This window comes from Amblyomma maculatum, unplaced genomic scaffold (assembly GCF_055883805.1).
Source record: "Amblyomma maculatum isolate TAMU_Amacu unplaced genomic scaffold, ASM5588380v1 scaffold_13, whole genome shotgun sequence".
NCBI lineage: Eukaryota > Metazoa > Arthropoda > Arachnida > Ixodida > Ixodidae > Amblyomma > Amblyomma maculatum.
The window spans coordinates 34,125,886-34,144,267 of record NW_028146738.1 but is presented as its reverse complement, the minus strand read 5'-3'; the positions used below and the strand labels follow the sequence as shown (position 1 = coordinate 34,144,267).

At 42.2% G+C, this 18,382-nt stretch overlaps 1 protein-coding gene across 1 annotated transcript in view; it reads left to right on the top strand.

Annotated features, from left to right (window-relative positions):
• The window catches only part of LOC146172543 (nose resistant to fluoxetine protein 6-like), a 68,340-nt gene that overhangs the window by 40,301 nt on the left and 9,657 nt on the right, over positions 1 to 18,382 (top strand). The window contains exons 13-17 of the mRNA XM_084585795.1: positions 358 to 478; positions 5,683 to 5,872; positions 13,989 to 14,131; positions 15,306 to 15,586; positions 16,730 to 16,788. Of these exons, the coding sequence (XP_084441921.1) occupies positions 358 to 478; positions 5,683 to 5,872; positions 13,989 to 14,131; positions 15,306 to 15,586; positions 16,730 to 16,788 (794 nt within the window). The remainder of the gene's footprint in view (positions 1 to 357; positions 479 to 5,682; positions 5,873 to 13,988; positions 14,132 to 15,305; positions 15,587 to 16,729; positions 16,789 to 18,382) is intronic.

Genomic DNA, 18,382 nt, shown 5'->3' with positions numbered 1-18,382 from the left:
TGATACACAGAAAGTTGAATGTCCTCTTTGGGAACTATGCAGAATTAAAATATACTCTGCTTTATATACTTTACTGATGCGAAGAAGAATTAGAACACATTTTTTGCTTTGCCTAATGATTGATTAAAAGCTTAAATAAATCCAGAGATATATACTGTTAAAATTCATGGTAAAAAGTTAGAACAAAAGACGACAAAAAGACAGACGAGCTATAAAACCAAAAAACAGAAAACGTCATGGTGAAATAACAAGCCAAGACCTTGCGTTACAGTGGGCAAACAGCACGGTATAGAAACTACTGCCATTGAGGGACTTGGATGGAACTGAGTCGGAGTCGGCGTGCTGTTCCCACTGCAGGAATTTCTTCCACACCATGTACCACTACTACTTCTACCCTCCATACCACGCCGCCTGCTACTTCGCTGGGCCAATCACCTTCCTCCTGTTAGAGCGCTTTCAGAAGAGCCGGATCTCCGCGGTGAGTTCTGAGAAATTATAAGAGAGAATATGAATAGCGTGAACGGTTGTGTATTTCAGGTATGTAGAAGGCGTGTTAGTTTTATTTTTTAGTTCACTGTAGCTATAGCAAAGCATCAGTCCGAAATTTCGGGTTGCTCAGAAATATTAATTACAAGCCCTCCCGAGGTCGAATACTGAAGCAAAAAAATAGAGTGAAAACACGCAGGATCTCTAACGTTCAAAGCTGCTCGAATGCACAAAGTAGATTTTTACAGCAGGCAGGTGGTTCTCTGTTTTTCATTCGTGCAGATGTCGTTATAAACGTTCTGTTCCCGTCTGTTGAATTCTATATATGCTTTGGAAACCATTTATAAGAGAGCTGTATTTGGGGATATTGCAGGCAGCGGCTCAAACCATGTTCACTTTAAAGCTTCGCCATTAAATAAGAATGAACGATAGCGGTTAAAAGAATGACGCACGTACCATCTTTGAAAAACAATGTCGTGTAGTGCAAGCAGGATGATGGGCTAGTGGGCGAGAATTTATTTTTCATGCCTTTCTCAATTCCGTAAACTATTATGAACAGCACAAATCATTTGTCACTTGTCCAGAAGCTGTCCCTTGCTAATGAAATGGACAGCGAGGCAGAAAACCAAGGCGCTGGTCTTAGACCAGAATCTGGGAAAAGCTTTCGGAATAAACCTTTTTGTTTCGAAATAATTTATCATTAATGGATAATATAAGTTCCAAAGTAAAGCTTTGTGGACTGTGATAAGCACAGTAATAGTAGACAACACCATCGATTCAAAGCAGTCTAAACTATAGCCATGCAATATATTAATTTTCGGTCAATTTTATCTTATTGTTTGGGCTATAGCGCCCATAGATAGGTCGTAGCAATTGTAACACGCAGGCTTCACTTTTAAGAAGTGACCAAGAACGAAAGAAGTAAAACTTGGACATTCCTAGGCTTATACCGTTCCAGTTCTTGGTGACAGTTCTAGGAAGTGGTCACGCAGATGTGTTTCAAATATAAACGTCTATTACAATGTTCCCAAGCTAAGTCCACGTTTTGCGCGACCAGGCTGAGCAATGCGAGTGCCGAGATATCAGGAATAAGCTTATATGTGAAGAGCTCTACCCGTCGAGTACGAGATATACGATTTTAAATCATTTTCAATGTTAAGACTTTTCATTTTTTCCATTAGGTTTTGTGACAGCACGTTCCCGCTATCGCAGGCAATTTAGCAGTTACAGCCGATGACAATAACAGCAAAATGAATCTGTATGAACAGATACATCGTTGTGTTGCGATTTGTACTGAATTGAGCCAAATACAGGACCAGAAATCAAGTGAAATTTTACTACAATTTCAAGCCTATCTAAACTTCAATGGAAATGTGCCTGTGGCAAATGCTATCCCATAAGACTTCGAAAATCTGCATTTAGATTTTATGCCATTTCCATATTTATCCAGGTCAAAGATGTATAGATTAATATGAGCCAAAGCTATTTCAGGCAGCTTGTTCTTCGTCAGCTTGACACTTCTAGCTTGCATTGTTTCGATAATGGCTTGATTTATTCGATATGCTGCTCTACTGTACATTAGAATATATCGGCCGAAGATCTGAATCCAGAAAGCAGTGGTATAGAAGGGATCATTAGCTCCTACACCTAGAAGCAAGAATAAGCCTCGGCTATATTTAGCTTTCAGGTGTTTTATTGGTGCAGTTACCATTTACTTCCTGAATTTATTATTAGTGAATAAATGGCTTACGCAGACATTAAACTACTATTTGAAGTCGAATTAGTAATTTGGGACACTACTATGCAATCGAATATATTTAAGCTCCCATACAACCTAGGTAGTTTGTTTATCTGTTCCCGGATCGGGAACGTGAAACAAAAGGAAAGGACTGTCACATCTGCGCTTGAGACAGAAGCCTAGTATTGACGTTTGATGAATCAATTATATCAGTGAAGTTCCACAGGACTCCTAATTGGGCACATTCCATGTTTTTTCGCTTCTTACCTTACTCTAGGAATCAGGTTTTCTTAACCAAGTATAGCCAGATGTAGTTTCGTATCAATGAGAGGCAAATGCAACGTGTACATTGTAATATTGCTCCAGTTATTTGTTTAATTTTTTACTGCATGGTAGCCTTTTCTTCCTCTAAATTACAAGTAAAGCACATTTCTTAACAGCTCAAATAACGCTGTGCTTCGACGGGTGACAAACGTTGACGTTTTTTCAGTGCCTCTTGATGTGGAGCTAGCCCATTTCAAATAAAATATAGGGAACACGTTTTGCGACAGTTGTTACCCAGTAGGCCTAATCAATAAAGTCAGGTAATGATGTCCTCCATACATTGCAAAAATCTGTGGACCCAACTTAACTAGGCCAAGAGAACCTTTACGGCATCAACGATATTACAAAGAGAGTTCAAAGTGGCACAGGTGCAAGCTAAAAACTGCAAAAATATCGTAAATACAATCCATTCATCAACATAGTTTATGGGACAAAAGGAAAAGAAGAAAGTGAGTATACACATATTTTCTTTACGAACAAAAAGGCACACTCCGTAAATTCATTAGCCCAGTTACCATAACACATTAAACAAAATCTAAATATTAACAAGATGGGTTAGCAAGAAACATGTCTTGAAGTGCCCTACGAGATCAGTAAACAGAACTAGCAAAATGCAGCTTCGTCAGAAGAAATGGTACAATATACATTCCCGCTTGCAAAACATGTATGCGCGGCCATGACACAAACCATTAATCTGATGAGTTGGTTTGAGCCGTGTCAGTTCGCAATATAAAACCAAATAAATCATTGAGCACCTGCTAGTAATAAACCCTTCAAAAATTTTATTACCAGGGATAGTGGTTCGATTCCCGGTGCGCACATGTTTTCGGTTTTACAAGCATTTCTTATAGACATTTCAGCAGCCCGTGAGCCTGGAAAGGCTTTCTTTAAAATTGAAAGGATGTATGCTGGTCCGGTAATTAGCACGTTCATTTTTGGGGTAACCAAAATGCGTCTAATGTAACCAAATGTTTGGCCATGTTTATTAAGGAGAGAGCCTTTCTAGTGCCAATGGGCGCCGGAAATGTCGGCAGGAAGTATTCGAACGAACTGAAATTTAAGAAAAAAGTCGCCGCCGGCAATCGAAGCACTATCCTCCTGATCGGAAGCCGAGCACGCAAACCACTAGGCCTTGTTTTCTTTATTGGCTGGCTTTGACACACAATATCTTGCAAAAAAAAAAAAAAAAAAACAAATCACAGAATTAAAAGAATATGGTTATGTACATATAGAAATATCGTGATCAGTCAGTGTTAGCCTGGCTTTGTGACATTAAAACTCGCGCAACGAGAACAAAGGCTCTACCCTTGCGAGCTAGTCGGGAGGTTCTGCAGTCGCGTTTTGAATGGCGATAAACCAACGCATACTCTCTCGAAAATAAATTCGACTTCCAGATTAAAGAATGCTTTCTCCACGGTAGAAGAAAGCTCTTCCCTCTAAAAACTTCTTTAATGATAACGTTCCGGTATAAAGAAAAGGTCTTAGCTCCTAGCGGCAACTGCATTTTTTAAAATGTCTCTGCCTGGGCCTCCACTGTATTAGCCAAGCCCATTGTACAAGGGTTCAGGGAAAAGAATACACAAAGGTCGCAGTAAAGCTTTATCCGCTTTACACCGACCAAATATTCATAGAGAGATGCGCTGAAAGGAATCTAACACTTCCGACAACCTCCCTGTTACAATGAAAAATCCCACGCGCAACTTCTACGGTAGAAACAACAAACTCCGGCTACAGAAGCTGCAGCCTTACTTTGCAGACTGTGCGCAAGAAATGATTGTATAAGTCGCAAAAAAAGAAAATGAAATGACCTCCTGGCGCAAAAAAATTTCCCGAAGCCCAGACCCCCTCTTTAACCCGGGGTCGTGAGAAACCGATCTCTTCTTGTCTAAGTGAGTGCAATAGTAGTGTTAACCAAGATGATGCAGGCAGTGAAAGTGATAATAATCACAGTAAAAGCGATCGCAATTACGGTGCGTTTAGTTGATAATGAGGACAGCAGAAGTGGTGATGCTGATAATAGCAGGGATGACAATGGCGATGCAGGTAGTGAAAACAGTCCTGTAATGTGTATTTTCCCATTTGCCCTCTTAAGCAGTGTTAAGCGCCGCCCGGCAATTTTTTACTTCTTATTGCGAGTCCAACTGTCTTCCTACAAATTCACAAACTATGACTTGTCGTTGGACAGAGAACCCCAGTGCTAATGCACTAAATACATTTGGAGCCTGAGCCAATGCAGTAGATTTCTGTGAAGTGCAATATATAATTTTTGTATCGCTGTCTGCCAAAAAGAATCGCGAGGTTTTCTCGAAGAAAGAAATGATGAAGATCAAAACACCTTTAACGACTCCTTGCTTCGTCCCAAAAATTAGAAAAATGAACAGGCGAAGCAAAATGCAGTTTGAAGAGAAGTTTCAGAACTTCTGTCCTGTGAGTGCTTATTTGTAGTTCGTGCACAATTGGTTGCTTCTGGAAAAATAAAAAAAAAAAAACAATTTGTGGCTTAGCTTTGGTTAATCCTAGTTGAATTGCGAAAGCGACGGCGGAAGCTTCTTTTGCCTGCTCCGTTATTCCCCTATCATGCCCTATCAGTGTAAGATGCTACATTATTGGGGACACTTCATCCTTTAAGGGTATGACGCGAGAGCGTTAGCTACCAGCCCACATATAAAGTCACGCTTCAACCAAGCCGTATGGATGTGCCTGCGTGTCGTAGGGGTAACGAGAATGCAAACGGTTCTGGCAGGCTGATTCTGATATCACTCTCCCATATGAAAGCAGCGACCCGAGTTGGCAGCTCCTGCCCTGTGGCATAAAGGTAGGCGCAGCGCCGGCTCGGGGACCACGGACAAGGCACGCAACGACTAGTGGTTAGACCTGGTGTGGTATTGCTTTCGCAATAATGTACACTTACTCCTTGATGTCAAGATATCTTAAAATGAGGAAAATAAAGCGGCGGTTAGAAAAGTTGAGGAAAACTGAAGAGCTTCTAATTTATTTATTGTCAGCAAGATATGTAAATTGAAAGATACCCTTTGGAGAAACATTAGAGACAAAAATAGACCATTCTGCACGACCTTGATTTAGACCTTCAAATGCTGACTTTGATCGATGCCGTTTCTTTTTTGACGTTTCAGAGTGCGCAAACAGCGGGATGGTTCATCGCTATTGCCTGCGGGCTTTGCTGCATTTTTATGAAGCTTGGTTGGTACAGCACGAAATACCCGACAACTGAATTCGGGAAGCTGTCCACGGCGTTTTTCGACCGAATCCTATGGTCCATATTCATGGCTTGGATAACGCTGTCCTGCGCTTCAGGAAGGGGAGGTAAGCAGCTGCCTCTGTCTCCTCTTCGGTCCCGCTATCACCATGTTTGCATAGAACTTCTCTATTGCCGTTTTCAGTTGCTTTTGGGCTCTGATGGACCGCGACTGCATGTAGCTTATATCTCAACTCCATTTCGACAGTTTATGTCTAACCAAATTAAACTATAGATTAGAACCATCTCAGATTAATTAGTTATGGGAGAGGTGTATTTTTTGACGGGAGCGGCCTCATCACTACGCCTCTTATGAGCGCATGATTTTATGTTCTTCTTCTGCAAGTACACAAGCTTTCGAAACCCTCAAATAAGCTGGTTCGTTTAAAAAATGGCTTCACGCAAAAATAGTGACTCGACGGTATATTCAGGCCTAGACAGCATTGTTAGACACAACAAGGATATATGAAAGCCTCAAAAGTCACGTAATCCCCGCAGGGGCACTTGTTAAAGCAGGTGTTTTTGAGTACTGTGCGACACCAGGGACCCCGAGCACCCACGCTTAGCCGTGCGTGGCATCGCCGTGCCTGGGGAAAAGGGAATCCTGGTGGTTGAGCCGAGGCCGAGTGTTTGGACCTTTAAGGCCCCTCGGCGGAAGCAACACACCACTTTGGCCCACGCTTCCCACAGATGGCACCTCCGGGCTGACCCACCCAGGGGAAATCGGCAATCGCCTTTGCCTATCCTCCCCCCCCCCCCCCATCTTTCACTTTCCTATCTTTCTTACTTTCTGGCGGCAAGGATTAACGGTGTGTGGAGTAACTATACCCTGGGTTGCCCCATTATAGGCTATAGTTATGGTATACAGCTGGCGGAGGCAGGACTTGTTCGACGTTTCCTGTCCCGCATCCCCTTGTTGGGCTCCATGGTGGGTGGCTGGCACCATGGCCGAACAGCATACCTTTTTATGGATCCCCCCCCCCCCCCAAAAAAAAAACGAAAAAAAAAACAGGTGATCGCCTTAAAAAAGCGGACCGATGCAGCACCTCATTTTTGCTGCAAAAAAAAAAAAAAAAAAAAAAAAAAAAAAAACAGATGTATTCATCAAGTTCCACATAATCTATAGTGAAAAACCAGCTCGTACAATATCCCCATTTATTGTGACTAAGACTCTTACCCAAACCCTAGGACGAGGATAAAGAGTATCTAAACTAGCCAATAGAGACCTTCTACTGGAAGTCCTAGACAATGTCCAATGCTCGAAAGTTTCACAGCTTGAAAATTTGGGGAAATGCCCATTACAGTATCCGCACACAGGTCCCTGAACTTTGTTCATGGAGTGATATCCTAAAATGATTTCTTGAACCTCACAGAGGAAGAAATGCTGGAGGGACCACAAAACCAAAATGCGTCTAATGTGCACCGAATCAAAAGAAGAAAAGACAACAAGGAAATACCTACCAAACACACTGTCCTGGCTTCTTCAACCTCCAAACTCCCTGATTCAAATGAAGTAGGATACATCAAAGTAAAGGTTCGACACTACCTCAGACGCTGATTTATCTGCTAACGTTTCGGTCACGGCTCACAGAGTTGCCGCAGCCGCAAAACATATACTAGATGTGCTGCAAAGGACCATGTATCCGATGACTGTGCTGCTGCGCCGCATTGTGCAAACTGCGAGGGGGACCACTCCGCATACTCTAGGTCGTGCCAGTCATACAAAAAAGAAAAGGAAATTATAACACTGAAAACAACAGAAAACATCAGCTTCAAAAAAGCACGTCAACAAATCAAAGATAAAAACCCGTTTGTTTTCACAGCGAAAGCAAAATACTCCAAGGTGGCGTGGTAGGGTGACACGCACACTTGGATCTGGTTCCTGCTCAGGCTACGCCTCAAGCAGCACCACCTCCACCTCAAACAGGAACAGCGAAAGCTGCCCTGTCATCTAAGAAACAGGGTCCGCCGGCCCTTCCACCGGCTGCCAAAAAGGCTTCTTCGCGGAAGGAGTAGCCTGAAATCTCTTCTCCCACAGCTCGTCTGCGAACCTCCAGCGCTTCCGAGCAGGCGATAGATACTACTCTTCACTCGCCCCCGCTCCAGCGGCGGCACTCTCTTGAACGAAAAAAAAAGAGAGCGAAATAAAATATTAGGACCGGATAATCCGGAAACCTAAGTATTTAGTTCCATCCTCACAAATCATTAAACGTGGGATTTCTGGTCCACTGGAACTGCCGTGGACATATTAGGAACTATAGTGATGTAACCGATCTTTTAAATTCACTTGCCCCGGTTGCTCTATGTTTACAGGAGACAAACCTAAAGCCTAAACCCACAAACATTCTAAACAAGTATAAAGTCTATCGCTGAGATCGACCGCAAACATATGGGTCATCCGGAGGTGTTGCTATTATCATTCAGAATTCAGTTGCAACTCCTTAAATTGACCTAAAAAGAACATTATGAGGCTATTGCGGTCACTATGCTGCACTACAAAACAATAACATTATGTTCTGTATACCTTAAACCTCATTTTAATGTCACACTTCATAACCTGGATTGACGTTTTAAACAGCTACCAGAGCCGTATCTGGTAGTTGGAAATTTTATTGCACATTCTACTCTTTGAGGAAGTAAACAAAGCGATAGCAGGGGCCGTATTATAGATTTTATTTTATGCAACGATGTTTGCCTACTCAATACTGGTAAGCCTGCTTACTGCCCGCCAAGTACTGGAGCAATGACCTGCTTAGATCTGTCTTTTAGTTCACCATCAATTTTTACAGATTTTAAATGGGATGTTCAGGACAAACGTAGGGGAGTGATCATTTCCCTGTCACAATCAGCTTAACACCTTCACCAGCCATCACACTTAACAAACCACGACAGTGGAAGCTGCACCTAGCTAACTCGCCATTAGTTCAATCAAAAATTAACCTTGAAAATATTATTCACATTATCTCAGCTTAGATGAGTTGAACAAAAAGATTACAACTTGCATTATAGGTGCAGTATACTTAGCTACCCCGCAGTACTCAGCAGCTGTGCAAAAAAAATGATGTCTTGTTTTCGCGAGAATGTAAAGAAGCAAAAAGGAAACAAAACAAAGCCTGGGGAAATTTTCACAGGCACCCCACGGATTAAACTCTCATAAATTTCGAGCAGACAAGAACCAAAGTAGAATATTTCCCCCGCAATGCGGAAAGGTCTTCCTGGCAAAAATATATATCCGCCACAAATAATTCAATCACATAAAAAAAAAATGTGGGAGCAAGTTTGTAAACTTGACGGAAGCTTCTCTTCTTTTACAATTCTATTTCTTACAGATCCCAGCACGCAAACAAGCATAGAAGAACAGGCAAACATTTTAGGCGAACACTTTTCTTCAGTATCAAGTTCATTACACTACACATAATCCTTCTTAAAATACAAAACTTCAGCTGAAAAACAAATACTTCTAAGAAGTGGGAGTGGAAAGGAAACTTACAACTCTTTGCTTACAGTGCAAGAAATAAATACCGTTCTAGCTACTGACAAAAAGACGGCGCCTGGCCTGGACGAAATACACTATGAAATGCTAGCATATATCTCCACACCTTGCGATAGGAGCCCTTGTGAATTTTTTAAATAAGATATGGGTGTCTGGAAAGATCCAATAGGCATAGAAGAAAGCATTTATTGTGCCCTTCCTGAAGCCAGGAAAGCCATCCACTGCCCCCGGTAGTTATAGACCTATAGCCCTTACAAGTTGCGTTGCAAAATTATTTGAAAGTGTTTTAAATATTAGGCTAACCTTTGTCCTTCAATCTCGGAAACTTCTAGACATCCAATAGTGTGGTTTCAAAAAAGCATGTTCTACAACGTACCATTTAGTCTGCCATGAAAACACTGTCCGTGAAGCATTTATGCGTAAGCAGCACTCTCTTGACGCCTTCTTTGATATGGAGAAGGCATACTATACGACATGGAGGTTCAGCATCCTTCGTGACCTAGCGGATTTTGGCACCCGCGGTAGAATGCTAAAGTTAAATCTCAGCTACTTTGGTCATCTGATGAGAAGAGAGGAGTCGCTGGAGAAAAATTTGATGCTGGGAAAGGTTGAGGGTCACCGGAGAAGGGGTAGGCCGCGAACGCGATGGTTAGGTGGCATCCTCGAGTTATGAAGTTATGTGATGTTAGGAAGATAGTGAGAGACCGGAAAGCATGGCTTGATATGGTCCATAGGGTCACGAATGGTCGGACACGACTGCACTACTGAACTGAACTGAGCAAAGCACTGGAATTAGTAGGCAAATATGTCTACTTAGGACAGATAGTAACCGCAGATACAGACCATGAAAAGGAAATAAGAAGAATTAGATTGGGAATGATCGCGTTTGGCAAGCACTCGCATATCAGGACTAGCAGCTTACCGGTATCGCTCAAGAGGAAAGTACACAACAGTTGCATCTTACCTGTACTCACCTATGGGGCTGACACGAGGAGGCTAACCAAGAGGGTTCTACTTAAGTTGAGGACAACTCAGAGGGCTATGGAACGAAAAATGGGAGGGGTAACATTAAGAGATAGGAAGCGTGCAGAGTGGGTCAGAGAAATAACTCAAGTTACTGACATTCTAGTGGAAATCAAGAAAAAGAAATGGGCATGGGCAGGACATGTAGTGCGAAGAGAAGATAACCGATGGTCGCTTAGGGTAACAAACTGGATTCCAAGGGAAGGAAAGGGTAGCAGGGGGCGGCAGAATGTTCGATGGGCGGATGAGGTTAAGAATTTCGCAGGGGTCAAGTGGATGCAGCTAGCACAGAACCGGGTTAATTGGAGAAATATGGGAGAGGTCTTCGCTGTGCAGTGGTTATAGTCAGGCTGATGATTATGATGATGGCCTTAGTTGCCTATGTGTCATAAAACACAACACAGCACGAAAAAAATCACGTAATGAATTTTCTGGGAGACCACATATTTTGTATTCGGCAATTACTGCAACAGTCTTCAAAAAATTGAACATTTTCACATTTTTCATTAAGTTATTGTAAGGGAACAACGCAATTATCTTTAAATAAGAAGCATTTGTGGCTCACGCTCCATTATATGCGCTACCTTACAGGCTAGATCGTCAGTGTTCACCTAACGAGAACTGGAATGTATGTTCTTAGCAGCTCGTCGCGTATGTGCGTAAGGCGAGTGGCATCGGATGTGACGTACTAACCTTCTGTAGAAAGTCTCTAAAACTAAATTTGTTTACTAATAATGGCTGTCCAGCAATTTGCGCCCGTTAGTGGCGACTTTTATCACTCGTTTTTTTTTTTTCATTTTATTGTCATGCTTTTTTTTAGCCTTTAGGTTTACTCAGATATGTTTTGATTCAATGGTGCTTTTGCTAAGGGACGGAAAGGGTTGGAAATGCAGACGAAACTGTAAAAATAAAAAGTAATAATTCAAAATATTACAAGCAGTCGCATGCATGAGAAGGGCGCCAACGGCATCTAAGCGAAAGAAATATATATATATATATATATATATTTTTTTTGCAAATGGTACAGTAATAATTAAACATAGAGGAAATTAAGCAGAATGTTTAATAAAAGGTATATTCAGTAAGATTTCAATCTACGACTTCCAAATGTCGCGTCCTGTGATCTAGCACTACGTTACGGCGACAGCTGTTTTATCTTCCCCTTTCTTAAAAATTTAATTTAGCATGTAATCCGTTTTGAAGGCTTCGCTAGCGTTCGATACCTTCCTCCACAGCGGCGGACGTGGAAAGTACTGCACATATTTGGCTGATTTGTAGCAGTAGTGGTTTGCTAAATTATCTGCGCCCTGAGTACCCCAAAAAAAGACGTTTCATTTTACGACTTGCTTCCGATATTGCTCTTGCGAACCCGTGTAGCAGTACTTTAAAATTCCTAGGCACAGAAACTACTTTATCCACCCGCCGAAAAAACATAAAAACGCGCTAACCTAGCGGCAGTTTTTTTCAGCATTGCAGTTTCTTTGTAACAGTCTCTTTGAGGCAAGAAACAAATGGGGCCACCGTACGGCGATATTAAAGAACAGCGCACAAAAAACAGCGCAGTGTCCAAACAGCACACAGAAAAACTGCATGACGACCAAATAACACCACGGGAAGCAGCACAGCGACATCAGAATAGCGTATTTCAGTGCGCTGTAGTGTTCCTCAAAGTGCGTCACAGAAGTAGTGATTACGCAGTCCTCTCTTATTTGGATTTAGTGGTGCAGTTTTATCTGTATTAGACAAGCATAACCTGGGCAACGCTATGCCATTAAAATATAACCTAACTTGATCTAACTTACCTAACTCGGATACTGGCCAACAAGTTTCTTGTCTTGGAAACCTCAGCTCTGGTCCGAATAGAAAACTACATGCGCGCAAAGAGGCCGGGCTTGTATAAAATAAATCGCAACTAAACAGGTGAATATCGAGGAAGAAAATTTTCCACGCGAAGGCGCAAGCTTTGGAAGTAAACATGATGCTCATAACTGTAAATTTAAAAACGAAAATGGCAGTGCCTGCGTTTTATTGGTCTGTGGCACAATCGAGCAGCGGAGAGATTTTGTTTTTGTTTTTTTGTTTTTTTGCTCTAGCACAAAGACTTTCGATCAGCCAAAGAATCGTTTTTTATCAGCGAGCTAGCGCGGTTAAGGGCTGTTTGACTTTAATTGAAATGAATGGAAATAAAAACTTCACAGGCATGAGCGGGTTTCGAAGGCAAGCTGAAGTGAACAGATCAACTTTGCCGACCACCCCATTTGACTACACACCCCATTAGACTACAATAGCATCCAGCTTACCTAACTTAGCTTTCTATTCAATTTATACATTAAACCATTACCGGGGTTCTTTCACTAGGCAACGAAAACGGTTCAGTTTTCTGAGAAGGCTCCCAACTCACAAGCCTGAAATATTTAATCTTAACCGATTTCCTTTAATTAATCGAGAAAAACAGCAACCTCTAATTCTGTACGTCACTGTGCATGAGTTGTCCTATACCCTTTACGATTATGGCTATAATAATCCACTGCTTCCTCAGTTTTGCATTACTGAGCGGCGCTGTTTTGTCGTCTTTCTGTTTTTTCGGGTCGCAGGCTTGTCGCTTTTTTTTTTTTTTGCGATATGCGTTTCTATTTCTAGCGCGTGCTGCGTGCGCTTTGCATGTGCTGCTTTGTCGTCTCGTTGTTTTCCCACGTTTCATTCTTTCGCATGCACAATAAATAGGCTATCGGTATTTCTTTACCAGAATATGCTAAATCAATGTCAATTAATTGTTGACATGGAAGGAATATGCCTATAAAGCTGCGTGCAGGCTAACCAACCAAATCTAAATACGCCATTCAAATGCGTATACATGCTTAGCATTTGATGAAATGTACGCCATTGCCAGAGGCAAAGTGTATTGTGATATCTTATACATTGTTGCCCATTCACAATGGAAGCGACTTGGCTTGGTTTAGCAATCAACAGTCGAATGAGTTGTCCCTATTTTGCAGTTGCGTCGAATTATCGAAAGCTTGGTAGCAACGGCTCATTTACTCTTTCCAATTTGACCGCAATGAGGAGGAACAAACAGGCGCATAAAAGTTCCAAAAATCCAGGATATATAAAACAATTTCTATACATAGAGGATGAGACGTGTGATTACAGTGTCGTTACTCATGAATTCACAAACACGAAGCGTATTCCTCCAGTTTCAGTTTACCATGAAGCACTCGCCAGCTGCAGGGCGTATACACAATGGCGTGTCAAGAGCCTGTGGATGTAGCGTGTCACATCAGCGTGCCACCACGGCGTGTCCTCATGAGCTGTAATTCATTGCTAACATAAAACGTCTTTCCGAAGCCAGGACTCAAGCCACCATCCTTCCGCGCTACAGCCAAGAGCGCTAATCGTTACTCTACGCAGAGTTTCTGCGAGCGTGTCCATAATTCTTCTGCTCGTAGCATCACCCTACACGGTTATGTCATTGAACTGCGTAAGTGGAGCACATCTCCCTTGTAGTTGCCTCTGTAATTAACCTGTGGAACAAAATTCACTTTAGTTAAATACTACCACCTTGAATTCGTGTCGCTTTTATTCGTGTTAAAATACTAGGCACTTTTTTTTTTTGAAATATGAAACAGCGGAAGTGTGCTGACGACGCCGTCTCTTCTTTGTTTTCTCAGGCTTCCTGTGCACGTTCCTGTCGTGGGGCGCATTCGCGCCAATGGCCAGGCTGGCCTTTGGCGTATACCTCGTCCATTTGCCATTTATCCAGCTGGCGCTGCATATTTCTCGAGAAAGGATGTTCCTATCCCACTTCGTAGTGGTACGTATACGGCAGTAGCCTGGCACCGAACATACGTCGATCCTGCAGGGTATAATGCACACTAGCACTCAAAGCTACCATGCATTGTTATCGTTATCGGTAGTGAAGTAAAAAAAAAAGCAAACTCCAGATTTTCCCTAGCCGCGCGGTAATAGTCATGTTCAACAGTTGTCAAATATGCGCAACTGCCCGCCATAAGCAGTCTGCCATGCGAATAATGAATTGATGCATACTTTGCGTATTTATATGCGAATCCACGCATGATACGAAAAAACTTGCCATTCTTGAAAAAAAAATCTGCCAATAAATCTTCCTCTTTCCAGATGCTCTCGTAGTTATCGACAGATCAGTACATTGCTTGAATGTGACAAAAAAAAAAAAAAAAAAAAGACCGGCCCGTTAGCGATTCGATATGCGAGATGGCAAAGCCGCGTTATTTTAAGGACGTCTCCCAATCTGAACTTCTAAATTGGCAAATTGCTTTTTGTACTGAACTGCGATTGTAGGAACGGCTGCCGCTAGTCTCCACCGAACCACTTTGCGGGTTAACCACTATATTCCTACCGACATTTGTGGATGCACCCGAAAACCAGGCAGACAAAAAAAAAATTGTATCGCGGTTTGTAAACGGATGCGCATGCATTAAGACTGGGTGCATGTGGGACATCCGGGTGGCAAATGCTGCACTATTTGAGGCCCGGCGGCTCATCAGTGAGTGGCCTTGACGAGGCAGAGCAGATTATCGCAGCACTCATGCTCCGTTTTAATTTTGGGGAGCCTGTATAATCTTCACTCTGCTTTTCATACAAAGCACTTATGAGCAATTGGGGGATCATCAGTCACGCAGTATATATTACATGGTATCGTATTTTACATCAATCTGCCTTTAAGAAAAATTATAAAGTTTGTACTTGGGAGAGGCAAAAATGTTGCTGAAATGTATTTTCAGCCGCATGTTTAGGCCGCTTTGTCATTGGTCGATGCTGTACACCTGTGATCTCAGGTTGATAGCTGGCAAGCAATATCTTCCCCGATTAAGGTTTCAAAGAAGAGGATTGCTAATGACAAATTGCCCTGAGCATAGAGTGGGGGAAAGTAGTCTATATAAAACATGGAGCAAAATACTAAAACAAACTGACATTGCAAATGTGGCGCATCTTCCACATCTCTGCAGGCGTCTTTCTGTTTCTCGACTCTGGCCTGGAGCTATATCATCAGCTACTTTCTCTTCATCTTCTGCGAGGCGCCAACAGGAAAACTGGAAAAACTTGTCTTTGAAGGTCTGCGAGGCAGAAAATCACTTAAGAGGGCTGGAGACACAGGGACGGCGACGAAGAGCGACATCGACATAGAGAAAGAACAAACTATCCACGGCTTTGATGAGAGAAACAACAACAATTACGAACTGCCCACGAGCCTGAACAGCTTCGGGCTGCAGTCAAACGGCACCAAATCGTGCGTCGAAGCATCCAGCTGCCGCCTTTGAATTCAGCTGCTGCTTTGAAATACCGTGGATAAATTGTTGTTACGTGACTCCCTCCCTGCCAAGTGAAAGTGCCCAGTAGCTGCCTGTGAATTTCGGACAAGTTTTACTTATTGCGATCTACTTTGTGCGTACTGAGGATGTTCTGGGAGCGCCTCAGAGGACACTGCTGCAAGTTAACCCAGCCTTATACCAACACAAGACAAAGGACAAGAGTGACACAAAAAGAAGCACTAAAACTTGGCACACTGCGCTTCCCAGAACTGCTGATGCAGTGAATTTATTTCAGACTTGACTCTTCACTTGTTGAACCGTGCTTACAGCGCTTTTAATTTTCCTTTATGCACATCTAAAAACAACGAGATCTCTGTGATGGGGAGATCATACATTAATCCTGTGTTCACGGAAGATAATTGGGAACACGGTATGTGGTTACACCAAAAACGGAGTGAACTAAACTTAATGGACACCAGTAGCAAGTAGCCAAGGGTTAAACCAGCTAAAAACGTGATGAGAAGCCATGCCAACGTTTGCCTGCGTGAGGCAACGAAATTAATTCATTTGTGCCTTTTCGCCTGGTAGTGACCGGCAACAGAAACGTGAGAACAAGTGAATGTTATACAACATTATTACGATCTTTAGTGGTGTCCTTTAGAAAATGTTTGGAGAACCTCTAACGCAGTGTAGAAAGGTGCCAAGGATGTTGCATGGCGAGAGACATGTTCAAATGCAATTATCTGTCTTTTCCTTTCAGATTTTCATGCTAGTGACCGGTACAGCTAGGCAGTCCGCAGGTCTTTTATAGACTGCAGAGAATAATATTCTCGTACGACCTTGCAAGTATTTGTAACTAGCCGCGGTCTAAAAAGCATGGTACCTAAGGATTTTGGCTTTAGCGCTCCCACATTTTGTGAATTAGCCTGAACAGGCTATGGGCATTATGAGGCTATATTATGCGAAATACACTTCTCGTGCCGCCGACACATCTCGGTTTATTATTCGGAACTATCTCTGTCATCGATAGATAAGTTGAACGCCTAATGCATTGGTTGTCTCTGCAACTCGCCTCATTCTTAAATGTCGCTTCAAAGCGGGCCGCATGTTTTCAATTGCAGTTTCATCACTGCACCCAAAGTCGCCGAATTCTTTGCAGGTTTTCAGTGTGATCGCATAGGTGCGCGCACAATGTAACAACACATGAGCGCCCGGTTAGTTAAACACTTATCATTCAAGCTCAGTTTTTTCAAGCTGAGCTTTCGTCACCAGAAGCCATACACAGTGTGCAGTACATCTCGAATCGACATGATCAAAGTTAGGAAATCGATTCTCAACGTCGCAGAGTGAGCAAACCATTATAGGTATACCAACTCTTGAAGGTAGATCTCATTGCTTCAAAGCCGCGTATAGGACTTTTATCTCAATAGCCGTGCCTGATAAAATCATGGTTCATTGACATCAGGGTCTGTATCGTAAGCCTCGCTCTATTTTACTCATCCAGGCTTTTTGTCATCATCTTGCCGGCAGATAGATCCAGACTTACTGCATCAGTACACCGGTGTTTGTATTGTAGTTTATGCGAGAGTTTGCGATTTTGTGACCTTGCTTTTTTTGTACAAGATGTGCCATCTTCATCTACCGCTTTCAACGTGAGACACCCTTTTGGAATGTGACCAGAGCTTGCAACTCCAAGTAAAGGAACGAGCTGCCACCTTAGTGTAGTTGCACTTGAATAAAGCGCTATTTTATATATCATAGTGAATTTATTTGGATTGGTATATTTGTTCAACACATTGTTTTTGAATATAAACTAGCGCTTTGAAACTAGTCATGATGGCGTGATTTGTTCAATATCTACACAAAGTTCATGCGTCGTCGTCAGTGTCAATACCTCCCACCACGACCCAGTGTCCTCTCACTTTTATATCATCTATAGTTTATTTTTATTCAAGAAAAATCTTTCTTCCATTTTCAGAAACAACCTTTACAAAGAGAATATTCAATGCGATTGGGCAAAATCTGACTCAAAAGGTCCTTCAAGACACGTGATTCTTGCACTAATTAGGAACACGTATGATGTGACGTTACACTTTTGTTCAGCACTAAAACAAAACTAGAACTGGCTGGCCTAAATATCCCAGTCTAGCTCTAAGCGACAGGTTTGAGTTGGGACGTAATTACTGAATATTATTTTATAAACATATTGATAGAAATGGTCTAAGGGCAACAAAACTTTGCTTCTGATGTCTGTTCAGCGCTCACAGCGGGTAATTGAGACTAGCATTCTCACATTTTTGAAAATAGATAGCGAAAAACTACAAACCTGCAGAATGATCCGTGCAATAAGCGAATGATATGGTGCAATTATGGATCATGAGAAAAAAATTGCGCCCAAAAATTGCTTACCCGAATTAGTCCAGTATTTCAAGGCATGTGAATAAATATTCTGAGGAATGTTCTGGCTCTACCCTGTTTTAATACAGCAATACTCGATAATCAGCCACAGGTTGGAGGAAATGCAAGGTTATAAGGTAACACTTGCTTTATTTACCACAAACAACTATGTACCTTAAAAGGATGCACCACCGTACTGGCGCTAAAATTTGAGCAAAAGCACAAATCGCGCACAATAATAGGTTAACATTCACCTACTTGGTGTTTCAGAAAACACTGAGAGCACGAAAAAATATCGCGCTGTCAGCATACAGTGGTGTTTATTTGAGAACTGCTAACAGAGTGAAGCTCTAGAGCGCTCAAGGCGAGCGTGATAG